The 19557-nt window shown below is 35.0% G+C and overlaps 2 protein-coding genes across 7 annotated transcripts; both read left to right on the forward strand.

The window, feature by feature from the left end:
* The first annotated feature begins 283 nt into the window (after positions 1-283).
* Positions 284-8966, forward strand: LOC115435445 (membrane-spanning 4-domains subfamily A member 15-like). The gene is made up of 7 exons (XM_030157867.1): positions 284-375; positions 2629-2886; positions 4486-4587; positions 4887-4943; positions 5602-5787; positions 5907-6032; positions 7445-8966. Exons 2-7 carry the CDS (start codon positions 2662-2664, stop codon positions 7520-7522), a joined length of 774 nt encoding a protein of 257 aa, XP_030013727.1. The 5' UTR covers positions 284-375; positions 2629-2661; the 3' UTR covers positions 7523-8966.
* A 2595-nt stretch (positions 8967-11561) lies between these two features.
* Positions 11562-19316, forward strand: nudt17 (nudix (nucleoside diphosphate linked moiety X)-type motif 17). Of its 6 annotated transcripts, none has more exons than XM_030157863.1 (9): positions 11562-11635; positions 13509-13610; positions 13691-13807; positions 15222-15405; positions 15496-15521; positions 15615-15707; positions 16809-16907; positions 17015-17148; positions 18285-19316. In XM_030157863.1, exons 2-9 carry the CDS (start codon positions 13545-13547, stop codon positions 18448-18450), a joined length of 885 nt encoding a protein of 294 aa, XP_030013723.1. In that variant the 5' UTR covers positions 11562-11635; positions 13509-13544; the 3' UTR covers positions 18451-19316. The 6 variants fall into 6 exon arrangements, with proteins under 6 accessions (XP_030013723.1, XP_030013720.1, XP_030013724.1 ...); XM_030157860.1 differs by having other exon boundaries at positions 11576-11635; positions 13495-13610; XM_030157864.1 differs by having other exon boundaries at positions 11600-11657.
* Positions 19317-19557: the final 241 nt, after the last annotated feature.

Consider the following 19557-nt stretch of genomic DNA (forward strand, 5'->3'; position numbering starts at 1 on the left):
AAACAATGACAAAACGACATGAAATAGTCTAAAATTTCAGACAAAAAAAAATGTTAAAAGGATTTATGCTATTGTTGCATAAATAATACATACTCCTAAATATTGATGTTTTTTGTTGAAATATTTATTTATTTATTTATTTATTTTGACCTTTTCGTTTAAATAACGAAACACTGTTCATACCTCACACTTTGTCAGTCTTATTTCTCTGTTTTCATGTTTAGTTGTCATATTTCCGAGTTGAGAGGCTGTCCCTGAAAGCATCATGTTTTTCTTTTTTTTCTTTTTTTCTTTTTTTTATTGAAGTTCATGGTTCATGTTTAACTTCCGCATCTCCAACTGCGAAGTGCGTATTTATCCACGAATTTCCTGCAGGTAAGCACACTTTAATTCGTGATTACATATGTTATACATTATTTGAAAACATTTCCCAGTTGAACTGACATGTAGAGAATGAAACGTCCCTAATGACAGACTGTATATTTATCTGTTATTGATTATTCTGTGATCACCATAATACAGCCTACGTCATTTCACCTTTTTGAATATTAAAGAGTTTAATGTTTCCTTAAATGAGCTTTTAAAGTAGAGAATAAGCACTTTTTGTTGCGGTTTGTAACCGGACTTCAGACTTCATTCAACCAGACTTCATTCAAAATGTTAAATTTCAGCCTAAACAGGTTAAAATTCAGTTAAAGCTGAATTAATTAAAGAACAGACATGAAAACAGAACTTGTTCTGGCACATCTATAACTCATGATACTATATTAGAATGATTTTTAAAATGTGCATACTCATGCTCCACATGTTGATCTAAGCACTGACACAGATTATTACAGTAGGAGTACTAATACTACACCACAAGTAAAAGTACTGCATTCAAACCGAGTATAAGTATAAAGTGTCAGTATGTACATATTCTGATACAAGTGAAGTTCATTCCTGTCAGTTTTTATTGTAATATCTGATTTTTATTTATTTATTTATTTAATTTTATGTTTGTTTTTTTACTGTAAAAGGCTAAAAGGGGTAATTCAAGCCACATTTTATATTTGATGATTTTTGTGCAAGTATATTTATTTCAAAGTACATGTACTGTGCAGATGTCTGTGTGTCTTTTTATCAGGTTTTATTGGCATACATAAGCCATTGTCTGTATCAAAACAGAGCTGAAAAATACAGGAAATAAAACTAAAACCACAGAAAAAATATGTGTTGAGTTCTTTTATTCCCATAATATTAGATTTACTGCACTGATCTAGTGCAGTTAATGTCTAGGAGACTTCATGTCGTGTTAACACAAGTTGCACTTCTGTTTTTTGTTTGGTTTTTACTGTGCACAAAATCCCTCTATTTCGGTTGTATCCGAATGAAGAGAGAAATGAAAGTAATGTTTTGTCTTTACAAAGCTGTAAAAGCAACAAAGCTAAAGGTAAACAATGACCTTTTCACATTACTCTGCTTTATACCATGAAAATAGGATATGTAATTATTTTGGTATTCTGTAGAGGTAAACAACACTGATGTAACTATGGAAATCCCATCTTCCTCCAAATGCTTTTATTAGATATATTACAAGTTCTCTGGTCTATAGTTTATTAATGACCTTGTCAAATGTCATGTTATCGTCAATAATCCGATGAGTTTTTGTCAGTGGTAAAACCCTGTTGTGTGGGTGTCCTTTACCTGTTTAACAGTGGAGGAAGTGCTCATTTATTGGAATAGTTGTACAAAATCACACAGTAAACATACCCAGTTACCGTCCAACTTTACTTGAAATAACAGTCAAGCTACAAAATGTGATATCATAGAATAACACATGTACTGTGTTAGAACTGTTTTTAACACTCATTTTGTTACTTGTTTATCAAAACATGTAGACATGTAGAGTTAGGGTTAGAGGTTAGAGGTCAACTATGAACTAAACTTTACTTTTCAATACTTAGACACAAAATATTTTCAGTCACCACTTCCTGGATGTGTCTCATTCAGTTAGGTTTATACATAAATAAATAAAATATATTCACTTTTTTCCCCCTCATTTGATAGTGATATCGCTATTGTCACAATAAAACAAGAAATGATGCATTACATTAAAACATAGTTAAAAGAGATTGAATAAATAAAACATTTAATTAAAAAAAAAAAAAAGAAAAATGGTTTATATCAAGCAGTTACAAGCAGTAGGGGGGAGGTGTAAGATCAGATTTTAAAATGGCTAAAAGGTAAAACTGAATTTCTTTGGAGAATCTTCCTTATATGAGCTGCTCTCTGTTCAAAAGGTGATACTAGCCACATTTAGCTCATGACCATTAACTCATTTAAGCTTCCTAACACTAGATATAGTTATGTTGTTAGCTAATAATAGCTACTTTTAGCTCATTAACTAATGTGGAAAAACTACAAAACTTTATTCAAGAAAGTACTGTAAATTACTTGGAAATAGTGGTGACAGGAAGTTTTTCTCATGTGTAAAATGGATCGTATAAAGGCGTCAACAAAGTAGGAAAGGTTTTTTGCTTGTCATCCATAAAAATGTGACCGTTCTCTGATTGGATGGTTCTTCTTGCAGGTTTTCAGATTCTCCTTTAATGAACAAAAGTCTTTGACTGACCTGTTTTGTTGTAGTCCCAGATTTACGGCTGACCTCTGACCTCTACCATGGCGACTGCTTCCATCACCAAAATGGGAGGGGTGGTGGTCGTCACTCAGGTCATTCCTCAGGATGAAGCGGGGCAGATCCCCATGCAGACTCCTGGAGTCCCGCCCACTGACACAAAGGCCCCACCCACTGCTTCACAGGCCCCACCCCCTCAGTCCTCCTCCACAACAAAGATGGATGACACAACGGCCACCTTCCTGAAGGGGGAGCCGGAGATCCTCGGGGTGAGATTAATAAAGAAAATATTCAAAAGAACAAAACAAAGAAAGTATGAGTAGTTTTACTGAAGTTTTCCATTAGTATCACTCTGACTTTGACTTAGTTGTGTACAACAGAATATGTGACTTCCCCCTCATTTTCATAACAATTCACGTTTATTTTAATTTCCAAGTAAGTGTAAACAGCACAAACCAGGGGCATGCTGGGAAGTTTTTAGTTGTGTATCTTACAGGGTTACCATGGGGTCTTAAAAACTCTTAAAATCTTGAATTTACAAATCTGCATTTAATACCTTAAAAAAGTCTTTAAAAGGTATTCAGTCTGATATGGTAGGTCTTAGGTTGTGTTGCCATAAACTGGTTGGCTGTGTTGTGTTTAAATGTGTCTGTTAAATGTCCAAGCTGCAAAAAAACCTAACATTAGTCCACTCAGTTCCACTTGGCCCAACCTGAAAATTTATATTGAAAATAGAAACAAATTATTGCTAACTTTTCAGCCCCCAGTGAGAAATAATCACAGAACATTCAGTTGTGTGTATAGTATGTGTGTAATATTCAATCTCTGTTATTGTAAATAAATACAGGGTGGGGAAGCAAAATTTACAATGAACATTTAGTTGTTTTTTCTCAGCAGACACTACATCAATTGTTTTGAAACCAAACATATATTGATGTCATAATCATACCTAACACTATTATCCATACCTTTTCAGAAACTTTTGCCCATATGAGTAATCAGGAAAGCAAACGTCAAAGAGTGTGTGATTTGCTGAATGCACTTGTCACACCAAAGGAGATTTCAAAAATAGTTGGAGTGTCCATAAAGACTGTTTATAATGTAAAGAAGAGAATGACTATGAGCAAAACTATCACGAGAAAGTCTGGAAGATACTATTAAAGAAGAATGGGAGAAGTTGTCACCCGAATATTTGAGGAACACTTGCGCAAGTTTCAGGAAGCGTGTGAAGGCAGTTACTGAGAAAGAAGGAAGACACATAGAATAAAAACATTTTCTATTATGTAAATTTTCTTGTGGCAAAGAAATTCTCATGACTTTCAATAAACTAATTGGTCATACACTGTCTTTCAGTCCCTCCCTCAAAATATTGTAAATTTTGCTTCCCCACCCTGTACATATTCCTAAATTCTAGGAGTCACAAATTTTTGCCAGTATGACCACAAAATAGGCATTAAATTTTGTTCTAAGTAGGCTTAAAAAGGTCTTAAAAAGTCTTAAATTTAACTTATAGAAACCTGTAGGAACCTTAGCGTCATCTTCCTAAAATAATTGCCCATATCATAAACTTTTTTGCCTAAATCAACTCTTCATGATGCGGGTCTCCTCTGGTAAAGCCACTACAATCTCAGACGAACAGATCAGGCGATTCTACCGTGTAAGCTCATTGTATATGGTTAAGTTTTTTGTGTTTCCTGAAAAATCTGAAAAAATATCATAGGTAATTATTTTATGAAGGCGGCAATAGGTATAAAATCACTCCTCTGCAGTTCACATATAATATTTAGATGAACATGAATAGTTTCTTATGTTTATGAGCAGATGTGTTGTTCATGTCCTTTAATGGTGTGTACTGTCTTCATATGCAGGCGATCCAGATCCTCATCGGTCTGTTATGTATCCTCTTCAGTCTGACCGCCATCTTCTCTCCAGTCCTGATCTACCACGCTCCACTCTGCATCGGTGTCATTGTACGTAAACTGATCACTGGTCAATCACTGATCAGAGGCTGTGATCGATATGTCCTAAATAAACCCAAATAAAAGAAGCTAGGATGGGGATCATTCATCTGATTAATTCCAGACCCAGTGATGGTTTTACTGCTTCATGTTAAAACAAATGGCTCTGTAATTCCCGAATCAAGGCTTGAGTTCAAGATGATTCTCACTAATCATGTTCATAGTTATTTCCTGCTGTGATTTTAAAATGTCTAAATCCATTCTGAATGAATGAGTGAATGTCTGTCTAACCCTCTGTTCTCTTTGTTCAGTTTATCATCTCTGGTTCAGTGGCTCTGAAGGCAAAGAGGAACACTTCAGTCGCTTCGGTGGGTTCAACCCTTAAAACTGTGTAACTGTAATTATTATTCACACACAGATTAATCTGAAATGATTAATGTCGATATTCAGGCAGAAGGAAGAACTTCATGGTACCTTCTGTTTCTGGTCCGATTGTGGTGTGTCTGATCTGTTTCCAGTTTGATTCAGATCTGATTGTAGCCTGGTTTAGGTGGGATTTTGACCTAATGGTGATCTTGTTTGGTGAAATTGTGGTCTGATTCTGGTCTGATTCTGATCCGGTACTGGTCTGATTGTGGTGTGTTTTCTGGTCTGATTGTGGTGTGTTTTCTGGTCTGATTGTGGTGTGTTTCTGGTCTGATTGTGGTGTGTTTCTGGTCTGATTATAATCTGATTCTGGTTCGGTACTGGTCTGATTGTGGTGTGTTTCTAGTCTGATTGTAGTCAGATTCTGGTCTGATTCCGGTCTGGTACTGGTTTGATTGTGGTGTGTTTCTGGTCTGATTATTGTCTGATTGTGGTGTGTTTCTGGTCTGATCGTGGTGTGATTCTGGTCTGATTATAGTCTGATTCTGGTCTTATTCTGGTCAGGTTCTGGTCAGGTTCTGGTCTGATTGTGGTGTGATTCTAGTCTGATTGTAGTCTGCTTGGTCTGGTCTTATTCCTGTCTGATTCTGGTCCGTACAGGTCTGGTGGACTTTGATACTGAACCTGCTCAGTGTGATATTCAGTCTGGGGGGCGTGGCCTATCTGTCCTGGTGTTTTGCTGCGGTCCTGCCCACTGTGATAGTCTGTGGAGAAGAGATGAACCCCCAGCCTTATGACCCATACGGGAGGCAATTTAACTGCAATGAACGGCTATGGCTCCTCGACGTGAGTGTGACACAGCAGCAAAAACAGATTCAAACCAGTTTTTATTAACATTTCTACAGTTTTCATGAACACATTAAAGGTGAGTTTGTGAGTCCAGGTCCTGATTGTCTCTGTTGTAGGTGGTGGTTCATGGTCTGTGGGGGTTCTACCTCGTCCTCCTCGTCTTCCAGGCTTGTGTCTCCATCACTTTGGTTGTGTTCTCTGGAAAAGCAATCAGGCACAGTGTTCACTATGGACCTGTTCAGGTAAACACACACACACACACACACACGCACGCACACACTTTTCTTAGTAAAAACACACTTGTTTCCTCTGCAGAAGTTTCCAAAAAACAACCACAAATAAAACAAGTGGTGCCAGGCACAACAAACCCCACCCCACGCACGTATAACAAATTTTTTATTTGTATAGACATGTGAAATTTTGCCCATTATAAGTAAAAAAGTAATAAAGCAAAGTTCAAGTCATTAAAAACTTGAACTTTGATCTACTTTTCCCAAAGTGTAATGACATCTATTCTGGGTCACTGGCAATCTATACACCCAGTTTGGTATGAATTCAACCAATAGTTTTGCTGTTAGAGTGTTAACAAACAAACAAACAAACAAACTAGAAAAGCACTCGGAAAGATGTCCGCCAAGGCAGATTAACCCCCCCACACCCCCTGACCACTAAAATTTAATCATTTGTTCCTTGTGCCAGTTATCAACATTTCCTGAAAATTTCATCAAAATCCTTCCATAACTTTTTGAGTTATCTTGCTAACAGACAGACAGACAGACAGACAGACAGACAAACAATCCCTGATGAAAACATAACCTCCTTGGCGGGGGTAACAAACCAGTCCTAAAACAATACCCTTGCCTCCCCTTCAGGGGGCAGGGTAATAAGATAAAATAAAATAAAAACATATTTGTAGAAGCCAATAATGTAATAACGACAGATAACGTAATAATGGCCGATGACGTAATAAATTTGCCATTTTTAAAATGTAATAAGCCAATAACGTAATATCTGGCCAGTACTGTAATAAAAGTCCTGAACTGATAACGTAATAGGTTTTGGCCAATAACGTTATAACTTATTACGTTATTGGCTCAGTTATTACATTTGCAAAGAATTTTTTTTTTTTTTTACCAGGCCAATAACATAATAGCCAGCCAATGAGTTGTAACATTATTGGCCAAAAGTTATTACGTTATTGGTTCAGGACTTTTATTACATTGTTGGCCAGGTATTACATTATTGGCTTATTACATTTTAAAAATGGCAAATTTATTATGGTATCGGCCATTATTACGTTATCGGCTGTTATTACATTATTGGTTTCTACAATGTTCCTTTATCACAGTCAAATAAAGACTAAAATAGCTCAAATTTGAGGGAAACAGGTTCTATTACGAAGTTAAACCTCATAACCATCTGAATATTATCAGCTTTAAAACTCATTTCAACTAGTAGTTCCAAATGTTACTTGTCATTGGGTGAAAATGATAAGAAACATCGCTAAATTCCCCTTTAATTCAAGTTGGCTATTTTTAAGTCTAATCATCATCTACTACAGTATCTGAACCAACTCTGACTTTTCCTATAAACATTTTGTCTTTGTCTAAAATTAAAAAAAAATAAATCTGTGGCTATGACCTTTGACCTCCAGGTGCTGGTGTCGGACTATGACAGTGATGTTGGTCTGTTGGATCCAGAGCCATCCACACCCACCCTGGACTCACCGTGAAAGGACGAAACAGCTGATAAACACCACTAAAATACAGTAACACAAATCCCACTGAGCAGAAGTACTACATATACAATGAATACTCCATAGAGTCATACTAATACCACTGTAATACTACATAAATTTTCTGAATCATGAGGGAATGACCTCTATCCAATCATCTTTTTGGCCGTTTCAGTTGTTTTTCCTCAGTATATATTTTTTTGTCTTGTAGGTTTCAGCTACATATATCTTGCTGCATTGTATTCTGGGTATAGCAGAAGTTAATCTGACGTGCATGTTGTAATTGAACTGTTTCTGTTTTTATGTGAATCGATACAAGTAGGAATGAGATGAACTGATACATGAGATGTAAAAAGGGGAATTTTTCAGGAAACGCTAAAAATTGAGAAATTTAGGTGACACATTCAGTTGTTTTCACATAGATAAAAAGAAAAATTTAAAGTGAGCAGTCTGAAGACTTTATGTTTAATTTTATTTTTATTTTGTTTTGTAAATGATTGATTTAATTGAAATGATTGTAAGTCCAAACACTCAGTACAAATACATTAATATTAACCTTTAAAAGACCTGCTATTATTATAGTGTAGTGAATTTTTCTGTGAAATTCAAGTATATTCTTACATTTAATTCACTAATCATGTAGATGTTCGTAAAAGCTCAGAATAAACTCAAAGGCTTTTATATCAAAACAGAAAACTGAAGAAAAAAATTTTTTTTCAGCAAAATCTATCATTAATGGGGCATAAGACGAGCCTTTGCAACCACTGTCATTTGTCAAACTAAATGGGTTTTATTGGTAGTAGGAGATGATGCCACTAAAAAGCTGAGAAGCTGCATTTTACTTCAGTTATTTCATGTATTGATAGGATTAGTGAATCAAAACATATTAAACCTAATACATTAGTAGATGCTTTTGGTTACTGGTTATTATTTGGGTCTTTGAGGGTTAATATTTCTGTTTATATCATACTTATATCTTAACCATAAATAAAACTCAAACCACTACAACAACACTAACTATATCAGTTACATTTGGAGAAGGTTACCATGTATTCACTTCTATTAAAGCTGTGTCTACAACTGTAATTTTTAATTCTATATTGAATTAATGTGAGCTAAAGGGTGAATATCAGATTTTTTTTGTTTAAAAATCACTTTTTTGGTGAAAAGTCACAAAATAAACCTAATCCTATGGTAGAGGAATGCTGAGTTAAAACCTTCTGTTTTTATCTAAAGGTACAAAGTTCTGCATTAAATAAACTGTAGAAGGTTTTACTAGAGGATGAATGTCTGTAAAAATAAATCTGCTGCTTTGGAATGTAAGTGAAGTTAACATGTAAATGTGTATGATTTCTTTTTGCACTTTATGGAGTTTTGTTGGCTTTCTTTCTTTTTTGCCCTTTTTATCATGATTTTTCAATAAATTGTCTTATTTCCCTAATGCTTGTTTTTTTTGAGCTACAAAAAGAAAATCCTGTAACCAGACAAAAATCAATACGACACAACAATAACAGAGGTAATCTGCTGTTTCTTCCCACATTTTTCTATTTTTCATTTTCATCCACAAGGCTTCATCATACGGAGGGATATTTACAATGTATAAAAAGTTGGATGTTTTCACTTTTTGTTGCTTTCAGAAATGTGACTATAGTTGATATACTTTGACTTTTACAGAATTTACCCAAAAATTTCAGAGTGAATTTTTTTTTTTTCACCTAAAACAATGCATTAGATATTTGCATAAATACAGTCACGGGGAAAAAATGATTAGACCACCCTTGTTTTCTTCAGTTTCTTGTTCATTTTAATGCCTGGTACAACTACAGGTACATTTGTTTGGACAAATATAATGAAAACAACAAAAATAGCTCGTAAGAGTTTAATTTAAGAGCTGATATCTAGCCATTTTCCATGGTTTTCTTGATAATAACCAAAATCACTTCAGTTCTTACATTAATATCTATGGCATTGTACTGATAAAAACAGTGCTTTTAGCCATTCCATGTTTTCTTTTCTGTCTGTTTTAGTCACATGATACACACAGGAGTTAGTACTTGATTGCATAACCATTGTTTCTGATGACTTTTGATGGTCTAATAATATTTTCTGTGCCTGTATGTGCGCCTTTCAAGTCAGTGTTTGAGAATTGACCTTTGGCCACAGTTCCAGTCCTGACTCTGGAGATAAATCTGAATCAGTCGTGAACATCTGGACTTCACTCCATTCTTTTTGCCAAACTGCTCAAACACAGGTTTCACTGGGATGAAGTATGAACAGGGTGTCTGCAGTCATACTCTTCAGGTTTTCTAGTACTTTTGGTGTTGCTGATCTCACCAGTGGGTTCTTTCTTTATAAGAACTTGCTGTTTTTTCCACTCCTAAAGTGTTTGTTTCCTCTCTGACAGATTTGTTTAGTTTTTTCTTTTTCAGCTGAATAACAGCCTCCTTCACCTCTTTATACCTCTTATTGAAAATTCCAGTGAACAATGACCAAATGTAAATTCAACATCTGGAATCACCTCCAGAACGTTAACCTGCATTTTTCATAGATTAACCAGAGAACGGGACACATATGGACATGAAACTGTTCAATCAGTTGTCCAATTACTTTTGACCCTCTGAAAATGGAGAGACTTCTTTAATGAAGCTTTTTTCAAACTGGGTCTGTTTTTTTTGCTTCAGGTCAGAACATGTAGAAGGTGAAACTAATATTTTGGCATCAAAGCACCCAAAATAATTTATGAGATGTACAACAGATAAATAAATCCACTGCCATGATAGTCTGTCACTAGAAAAAGAGTGTAAGTTTGGAAAATGGATAATAATGGAAGGTCATTCTGACTAGTCTGTCACACGTGATGTCTGAAAGCACACAGGTATGAGGAAATAAAATGAGATCAAGTCTATTTTTTTCACTTCTTCCACTCCTGATTAATCTGTCTTCAATTGTGACCCAGAAAATGTTGTTAAAATGACACTTGTTATTAAGAAATATCATGTTGTTCATGTTAATCACATTTTTTTATAGGGTAGTTTGTAGAAGGATGCTTGTATGAAACTGGTCCTAAAAACAGGACATGTGGCTAAAAATTCAAACCAGATGTAGACTAATGTTATGAAGCAGGTTTGGAAGCACTTTGGATTTATTTTAAAATAAATATTTACTGAGAAAAAATAGAAACTATTTTTCAGATAAAATAAATTTTTCTATTATTTTTAGGCATAAATCTGTATGTAACACAATAAAAAGGACACAAAAATTATGCGCTATTTTTTCGAATGTCTTTTTATTCTCTCACAGGTACATTTTGGGAATCGAACTTATTATGCAAGGCAGAGTGTTTCACAAAAATCGCTGCTGTGGCAAAATCACTCGCAATTTATTTGTGTTTAAATGGGCAGATTCCGCATGTAACACAAGTGGACACAATGGGTTACACGCAAAACCTGGAATGAGACTGAGATTCATGAAAAACCTGCCTGTCTGGATTAGAAAAACCACTAGGATCCTCAAATTTAACACTGTCTTTATTCATTGTGGTATATAAGACCATTTCAAGCAATGTTTTCAAGATAAAACGCACTGACATCTAGGTAGATTTTTCTGTCCTAATTTTGGTCCAATTTTTGGCCCTAATATTTTATTAAAAATGTATTAATTTTGGGATGGCTCAGACCAAGAGTATAATTTTCTTTGCATTTATCTGAGGTCATCATTAGGTACATCCTGGGGGGAAATATGTCAAATTTCTCTTTTATTATTGGGTCTAAAAAGCTGGCAAAGTGTCAGATACCAAAATAATCGCACCCAGATGTTAAACATTTTCATAGTTTAATTTTCCCTTTTTTTAACACTGAAAAAAAGATAAAAGTTTGGAGTTGACATTGTTCATCGGTAATTATGTAATTATTTTACTGGTCCGGCCCATTTCAGATCGTATTGGGCTGTATGTGGCCCAAATGTGTTTAACAGCCCTGGTCTAAGTGGGCAGGGGGAGTACAGATGAAAACCGTTAGGGGGCAGTGGTGCGTCCAGTTTGAACACACGAAGAAGAAGAAGAAGCGGAAGTAGCTGCAGCTGTTAGCATGAAGCTCGGCTAACAGTAAACAGGTTTCTGCTGTTTCTTTCTACTGTGTTTCTAATGCTTTTTTTGTTGTAAAGTCACCGGTGTTTGAGGACGATAACTCGCACCGTAGTCTAATATATTGAAACAGGTTTAATCACCGTAGATTTGAACCGTATTTGTCCTTATCTGTAGTGTTTGTTTAGACATTGGTTTGTTTAAACAGGAAAACACAAACAGGACAAGTCAATAAGAAAATGTTCTAGCACATTTTATATTTATGTGCAATCATCAGTTTAAAAATTCAGTGATGTTTTACACTAATAATTGAGTATGGAGAGAAAAAAACCCTCTAAATGACCTGTTAAAGACCTGTGTCATTGTTAAAATTAAAGTTTTTACTTATTTACATAGTGAGACACTGAGGAAACCACAGAATTTACCACATACAAGAATATTTAGGCTTGGTTATATGTATTATGTATGTTAATTACAGCTACCCTTAAAGATCTAGATGTGTTTTGTGGTAATTCTTAATTATTTATCTACATTTAACCTTTCCTAAGTGAGTTATCATTTATTCCAAAATTCATTGCATTTCATGGAACATCAGGTATTTTCCTATATTTAATTTAGTGATCATATAGGTATTTGTAGAATATTAGTAAATTCCTAGGTTATTGGTCGTTGTGGTTTAAAATATACTAAGTGAAGGTTAGTTTAATGTCTCAAACCAAATTTAGGTCCACATGTAAATCTACAAACAGAACAAAAAATGTAGAACACACTTACAAAAGATAGAATAAACCTGTGTCTGACCAGTTTAATTTCTGTTACTTTACCATTCATTTTCATCCTGAGATATTGAGGATGATGACCATATTTCATGAATTTGTTGCCAAACTAATTGGAAAATATTTGGACCTCCTTATGTGAATATTAATGACATCTAAGTTTATGTCAATGTTGTTGGATGTAATGATTGCATTTCATCAATTTATCAATTACCAAATATTTTGTTTAATATGATTTGCTCCATGTTTAACAAAATATTTGGTTTTTAGCTTTTTCAGGAAACACAAACTCAAATCTTAACATGTGAGACACTGCAACATTTGAAAATCTTATGGAAAAATGACCGTAATGATTAACAGTTGTCGACTGATACCAAGATGGTTACATAACATTCAGCAGCAGACCTTTTCCACGTTTATTTATGTGCAAACATTAATTTTACTCCTCATTGCAGAACCGTGTTGAATGAAATGACAAAAGCAGTTTCTAAACAAACTCATCAAAGATAGAATATTAAAGTGTTTGCCACAGTTTACATGTTAACAAGAGATACCAACAGTTAATTATAGCTAAAGAGTTTACTACTTATAATTCAATAACATTAGACATAATAATATCTCCTAGTTATTTTTATTACATATAAAATGTCCACAGTGATGTCAGTGATGTACATTGGTCTGCACAATGCAAGGCTGATGGTTTGATTAAAAAATGTAAAGCACTGAATATCTTGTACCTGAATATTCTTGTGAGTATGTCAAGGTGACATTATATTTGGTATCAGTTTTTTTCAGACAAAACAAGCTGATTTAAGTATTATCCAGCAGCAAAAAAAACAAAACACAGACACTCAGTTTATTATCAGATAAAAAGATAAAAGAAAAACTTCACATTTGAGAAACTGCAACATGTGAAAACAGAACTTTTGTTGATTAAGTAATTGATTAAACAGTGAATCAAGATAGACAGTGTAAAATAGAACTGTTATGCACCTAATAATTGTCTGTTTGTGGCACTTTTTCCGATCTATTCATTATATGACAGACTGTGACACTGATGCTTATTGTATTTATAATTATTACGATTTCAAAACAAATATCTGTGAACTCAACTAATGTTTGTCAGGTGAGCAGGTGTCCAGCTCTTCAGATCAGTGTCAGTATGAGGAGGATCCTGGTTCACGTCTGTAAAGACAGAGCATCTCCACAGCGAGCATCATTTGTTCAGGTCAGCCCAGAAACAGTTAAAGACCCAGTTCAGCTTTTGGTTCTGTGTGGTTTTACATTGTGTTGTTTTTCATGTATCAGAGTGTTACAGGCCAGTTTAGTGATGGAGGTGATGACGAGGTGGAGGTGAACTGTTCCCTGGAGAAAAACCAGTTCATCCTGTACAGAGGAGACCAGAACCAACGAGTCCCACTGAAGGTGAAGAAAGAATTAATGAGGATAGTTGTGGGTATACATTACTGCATTTCAGAAATTAATTATGATGATGAAAATGTTTAAAATACACATGAGGACAATTTGAAAAATGAAGAAATACATGTGCATGTGTTTTTTGGAGAAATACAAAAGAAACATGAAGACAAAAGATCAAAAACAGCTACAGTGCAGTCAAGTCTTAGGCTACTTTTAGTTTTGCTGTTTTTTTAGGGTTGAAATTAACATGCATTTTTTTCATTCTATTTTCTTCAGCTATGATGACAAAATACAGGAAATACTGTATGTGCATAGCCTTAAAAGGCACACCAAAAGTGAACTAAATGGGCTGTAAAGGATAAAGTTACTATTTAATGTGACCTCTGACCCCATGACAAGAAGCAGCACAAACAGTTAGAAACATCTGACGTGTGCTGAATGAAACCTGGTATAAAACATCAGAAAAGGAATGGAATAAATCTCATATTGTCTGAACTCAGGGTTAAAGACATATTAAGTGCAAAGAGAGGTCACAGTAAATATAATCACTTTGGTTTAGAGAAGATGATCTTCCCCTGAAGCTGTTGTTTTTACTGCTGTATATACTTCCCATGTATCCAGATTGTATCTTAATACAGAAACTGAGAAATGCATATGTGTCATCATTAGAACTTTACTAAGCTAACAAACCTAGAGGTGGCCTAAGACTTTTTAACATTACTGTATACATAGGTTTATCCTCCTGATTGAACTGGATTTGGTTCCATAGTAAATAGTAAAGTCATATTTATTTATATAGCACTTATCGCAAAGAAAAACTCACAAAGTGCTTTACAGATTAAAGGACAGAGGACAACAACACACAAAAAATACAAAATGCAAAAATGTGAAATCCTGTAATACCCATAAACACAGTAGAATAAAGAGCACCTTCAATGGCAAATCACTGCTCCTAACATGCTAAGTGCTAACGCTAGGTTGTATGTGTTATAATCGATAAAAAAGTGATAATAAAGTGACTATAATTGATTAATGTTAACCTTTAAAATAACATAAAAACATCAGCTTAGTTTTTTTCATCTAATATTAATGGCTCTTGATGAACTGGAATAGAATGTCTTTTCACCATATGGATGTTTAATAGACAAGGCTTTTGTAAATCATATTTAATGGAATTTTCATCCATCCTTTTTCATCTTCTATTTTTCAAAGCAGGACTCATAAAACTCGAAAAAAATGGAAAGACTAAAACTAAATAAAATCTCGACTAAAACTGATCCATTCATCTAAATAAGAAAAAAAAATCAAACTAATTCTTCTTCACTTTATGATTAACTGAATCTAACAGCAAAAACCATATACAAATAAAAACTTCTACCTCTTATCTACTGTATTTTGTCTTGTTTTCTGTCTCACCCAGAGACCTGCCTTCTGTCCAATCAAACACCTGTCAGTCACAGAGGCAGCTGCAATCCCATTGGACGTACAGCAACGAGGGATAGATGTGGGCGTGGCCATCCTCCTGCAGTCAGCCAATCAGAGGGTTTTACTGACACGCCGTGCCAAGGAGCTTCGTATTTTTCCAAATGTCTGGGTTCCTCCAGGTCTGAAGCACAAAAACACGTCTATTAAACGCCTGTGGGAGGTTTTTCTGTTTTGATTAACACTGTTTCACCTGGTTCTGGTTTTAACAGGCGGACATGTTGAACCGGATGAGACGGTGAGGATTTTAATTCATGTCTGCTTCGATTCTTGTGACGATAATGTTAGTGCAGAGTGAACTAACAGAGCTGTTCTTATTTAATGTGTTCAGCTGCTGGATGCAGGTCTGAGGGAGTTAAAGGAAGAAACTGGACTCAAACTGGATCCCGTAGCAGCTTCTCCAAAAATACTGGGTCTGTGGGAGGTGAGAAAGACACAACACTTACACTAGATTCAATGTGAGATAATACTTTATAAAGCGAAATTGTTCATGTTATTATGTGATAGACTAACATGTTTTAACAAGTTATCACATTATTATGTAATAACTTTATGTGTTGTTTTAATGTGAAAATCATCAAATCACTTTTTTTATAAGATACTGATCCATTTGTATTTTTCTGATATGGCAGCAGTATTCTTTTATAGAAAACACACAATTCAGCTAACTTTCAATTTTGACAGGAACCCCTCTGACCAATCACAACCTCCTATTTTAGTATTGTAAGATTTTGATCCTCTTCATCTAATTGATACAATTTTTCATCATAATATGATGCACGTAATCTTTGATTCATTGTTACTTTATTATTATTATTATTATTATTATTATTATTATTATTACTTTATTGTATGTATGTCCGATGATAATTTAGCATGAATGTAATTAAAAATCATAATAAAGCACGACTCGTATTGGCTTTGCTTCAGAGTAGTCATGTTTTTAATTTTCTTCAGTCTCACATTAATCAGCTGATGAACGTCTACATCCACGAGCACAGAGCAAACAGGTGCTGCAAAGAGATGATCTGATTTGATATAAGAAAATGTTCATCCCATAGAGCATCATGGGAATTGTAGTTTCTAATATACATATAGATGTAAGATGAAGAATAACAACATCCTTTACATTACAGAGGCTCATAGTGTAAACTAAAGCTATAATTGACTCAGATTTAAACGCAGAGACATGATGCATGTATTTTTAGATTAGGTATAACATACTTTCTGTTGAGATCAATTTCTCCAACATACAGTGTCACTGATAAAGACCTACTTATCTGCCTGGTCTCTGATGTGTGTAAATAGCATGTACATAACTGTATGACACAGAATAATGACAGGTTTTGACTTAACAGGCTCAGACAGTCTTACTCATATAGTTTTCACATCAATGAATAAGATTAATGCTGCACGTGTTTACTTGTTGATGATTTCATGATACATTAACTTTGGGGGATGAAAGAATATTGTCAAGTGTAACATAAAGTGTAAATGATAATCTATAAGACTCTGTGTCTGTCAGTCTGTGTTTCCTCCCATGTTGTCCCGAGGACTCCCTCATAGACATCACATCGTCGTCTACATGATGCTGCACTCATCACTCACCCACCTGCAGATACAGGTAACGCCCACGCCCACAGACCATGTGACTCAGACATCCCTGTGTGGACATCAGGGTTCTCTGTAGCTCATGTAGTCTCTTCAGCTGGTTTGTTATTGGTCCTTTAGGACTCTGTGAGGCCTTCTCCTGCTGAGGTCAGTGCGTGTCTCTGGGCAGACCGTCATCTGGTCAGAGCTGTCGTATCTGCTGTGGACGGAGAGGACGCTGAGGTCAGAGTGGACGACCTGCCGGACACTGTCAGGTATCACATCTGAACTGAACCCATTCCATAGTCAGAGCTCAGGATCACTGCTCATCAGTCACTGCGACTTCATTTACCAAAATGTATTAAAAACCAATAACGAGTAGGAATTTGAGTTTAATTTCAAAAAACACAAGGGCTTTTTTGTGGTTAAAGAAAGATGCATGAAAAATAAGGGATACTGTGTTTTTTCACATTCTGAAAATCCAATCAGTGAGCCCATTTACCTGCAACGAATACTCCAGTCATCCAATTTCTGGAGTTATCAGATTATTCAAGTGATCCTATGAACAGCACAATCTGATATTATTTATCATAGCAGTATTCTGAATGAGAAATTGGATTAACACACCTGGATTTCTCCCTAATACTCCGATCTTTTCATGCACATATACCCATTAATCTGATTTAATTAATCAGTCCATTATCAGATTTCATTCAGAGCCCGTTTGTACATAGTAATGTTAGACTCAATCCTGTTTTTGTTTTCTGCTCATACTTGACTATGTCACATCCATTTTGTGATTTTTTTTTTTTTATACACATGCACAGATGTGAAAGAATGAAATAAACCAGATTAATGGGTATACCTGCATGAAGAAATCAGAGTATTGGGGAGAAATATCCAGATGTGTCTGATTTATAATAATCAGATAACTGCTATTATCTGATCAAACATATCAGATTTTGTCATTTACATGATCATTTGAAAAATCTGATAACCCAGGAAATTGGATAATGATCTGAGTTTTAGTGTGCATGTAAACAGGCTCAATATCAACAAATAGGAAATCCCATAATGGACTGAAAGGTCTAAACCAGGGTTTTTTTTATTGTTGCATTTGTGAAGTGCATGTAAATGTGTTAGATCGGATTATTACAATTATGTGATTAATCCCAGTTAATGGTCATGTGAATGGAATAGAGGAAGATGCAATAAAAGGTGAAAAGGTTTATTCTTGTTTTGTAGAACGGCCTTTTTTTATTGGATTATTCCAATGGGAATCAAACTATTTTCAACATTTCTTGCTGCTGACCACAAAATAGAAAACCATCATGTTTTACCATATCTTCTTAGATTTTGATCTGTTACAGCCAAACACATGATGACCTTTGACCTCTGGTGTTGTGTTCAGTGTGTGTCAGGTCTCTGAAGACGGAGGCCTCAGTGACGTCTCGTTGCCATTGGAGGTTTTCATCACACGGGCTCCGAGTAGTGGCCCAGACTTGGAGCGGGTCAGCACTGGGACCAAGTTTGCTCTGGAGCTGTGGCTGAAGAACCTGGAGATGTCTGACCCCTGACCTCTGATCCAGCAGATCTCAGAGAGAACTCAAGAAATACAAAAAAAGACTGCCTGTTGATGGTCTGCTTTAATTTTTTTATTAAAATATTCTTCAAATATGAATTCAAATCATTTTTTATTTCTAAAATTCCCAGCAAGCACCAAGTCTGAGCAGTCACCATGGTGATAAAATGAGAAATAACAAATCAAAACATGCAGTTGTCTCATGTTCTCAAGAACAAGGAAATGTGGGTTTGTTCTATGTATTCCTTCAGATTTATGGAAAATACTCTGAGGGTTATTCAGACATTTTCAACCGTTATAATTGCGTTTTCACAATTTTCTTCAGACTTTTCTTACTATATGGATGTAAAAAATCCCACGAATGACAAGCAAAGAGTTGGAACTGGTTTAAAGTTAACATGACTTCACCTGGAGCGACAGAAGAATGTTTCTTCAATCAGGGTAAGGGGGCTAAAGACTGCATTTACTATGAAACACATGAAATGTATATAAATTCATACTGTGCAATTATATGATCAAAAAGGGCTACAGTTTAAAGGTGCAAAGTTAGGAGGATTTAGATCTAGATATAATGGGGGGGAAAAAATGAACACATCTATGAACTGATGTTTTGGGTTTTGTGACGCTGAGGAGAGTAAAACTAAAATTACAGTCATGTTTTTGTACGTTTGTATTTTTGCCTTTTCCACGTAAATCAAAACCTGAGTGTTGCTCAAAATTACCACGATATGATTTTTCACCAAATTTTTAAAATTCTAGTTTTACACCATTCAACAGTGCCAGTGTCATAATTTTGCTGCCACTTAATGTCATGAAGAATTGAAAACATTTCTGGCAACTTTTTAAAACTTCATTTTTTAAAATTTTCTGTAGTCACATTAAAGAATACATTTTTAACACAGATGACAGTGAAGAATATTTATTTCGCAGCAGCGGGGACTTTAACTGGTGCACTGAGCCTTTAAGCCACCAGGGGACGCTGTAGGTGACAGTTTAAACCCTTAAAATCCACAAGTGATGGGCGTTAATGTGAATTTTTATTTCTGCTGTATCAGGCACAGAAATGAATCATTCACATAAACCAAACACATATTTAAGCAAA

This window comes from Sphaeramia orbicularis, chromosome 16 (genome assembly GCF_902148855.1).
Source record: "Sphaeramia orbicularis chromosome 16, fSphaOr1.1, whole genome shotgun sequence".
Taxonomy (NCBI): Eukaryota; Metazoa; Chordata; class Actinopteri; order Kurtiformes; family Apogonidae; genus Sphaeramia; species Sphaeramia orbicularis.

Bases quoted from the DNA above. Each gene is read 5' to 3' on its own strand.
- LOC115435445 (XM_030157867.1), top strand. From the start codon at position 2,662: ATGGCGACTGCTTCCATCACCAAAATGGGAGGGGTGGTGGTCGTCACT. The intron at 2,887-4,485 runs GTGAGATTAATA...CTTCATATGCAG, and splicing joins GGGAGCCGGAGATCCTCGGG to GCGATCCAGATCCTCATCGG. The intron at 6,033-7,444 runs GTAAACACACAC...TTTGACCTCCAG, and splicing joins TTCACTATGGACCTGTTCAG to GTGCTGGTGTCGGACTATGA.
- nudt17 (XM_030157859.1), top strand. From the start codon at position 13,440: ATGCTTATTGTATTTATAATTATTACGATTTCAAAACAAATATCTGTG. The intron at 15,406-15,495 runs GTCTGAAGCACA...TGGTTTTAACAG, and splicing joins AAATGTCTGGGTTCCTCCAG to GCGGACATGTTGAACCGGAT. The intron at 16,908-17,014 runs GTAACGCCCACG...TTGGTCCTTTAG, and splicing joins TCACCCACCTGCAGATACAG to GACTCTGTGAGGCCTTCTCC.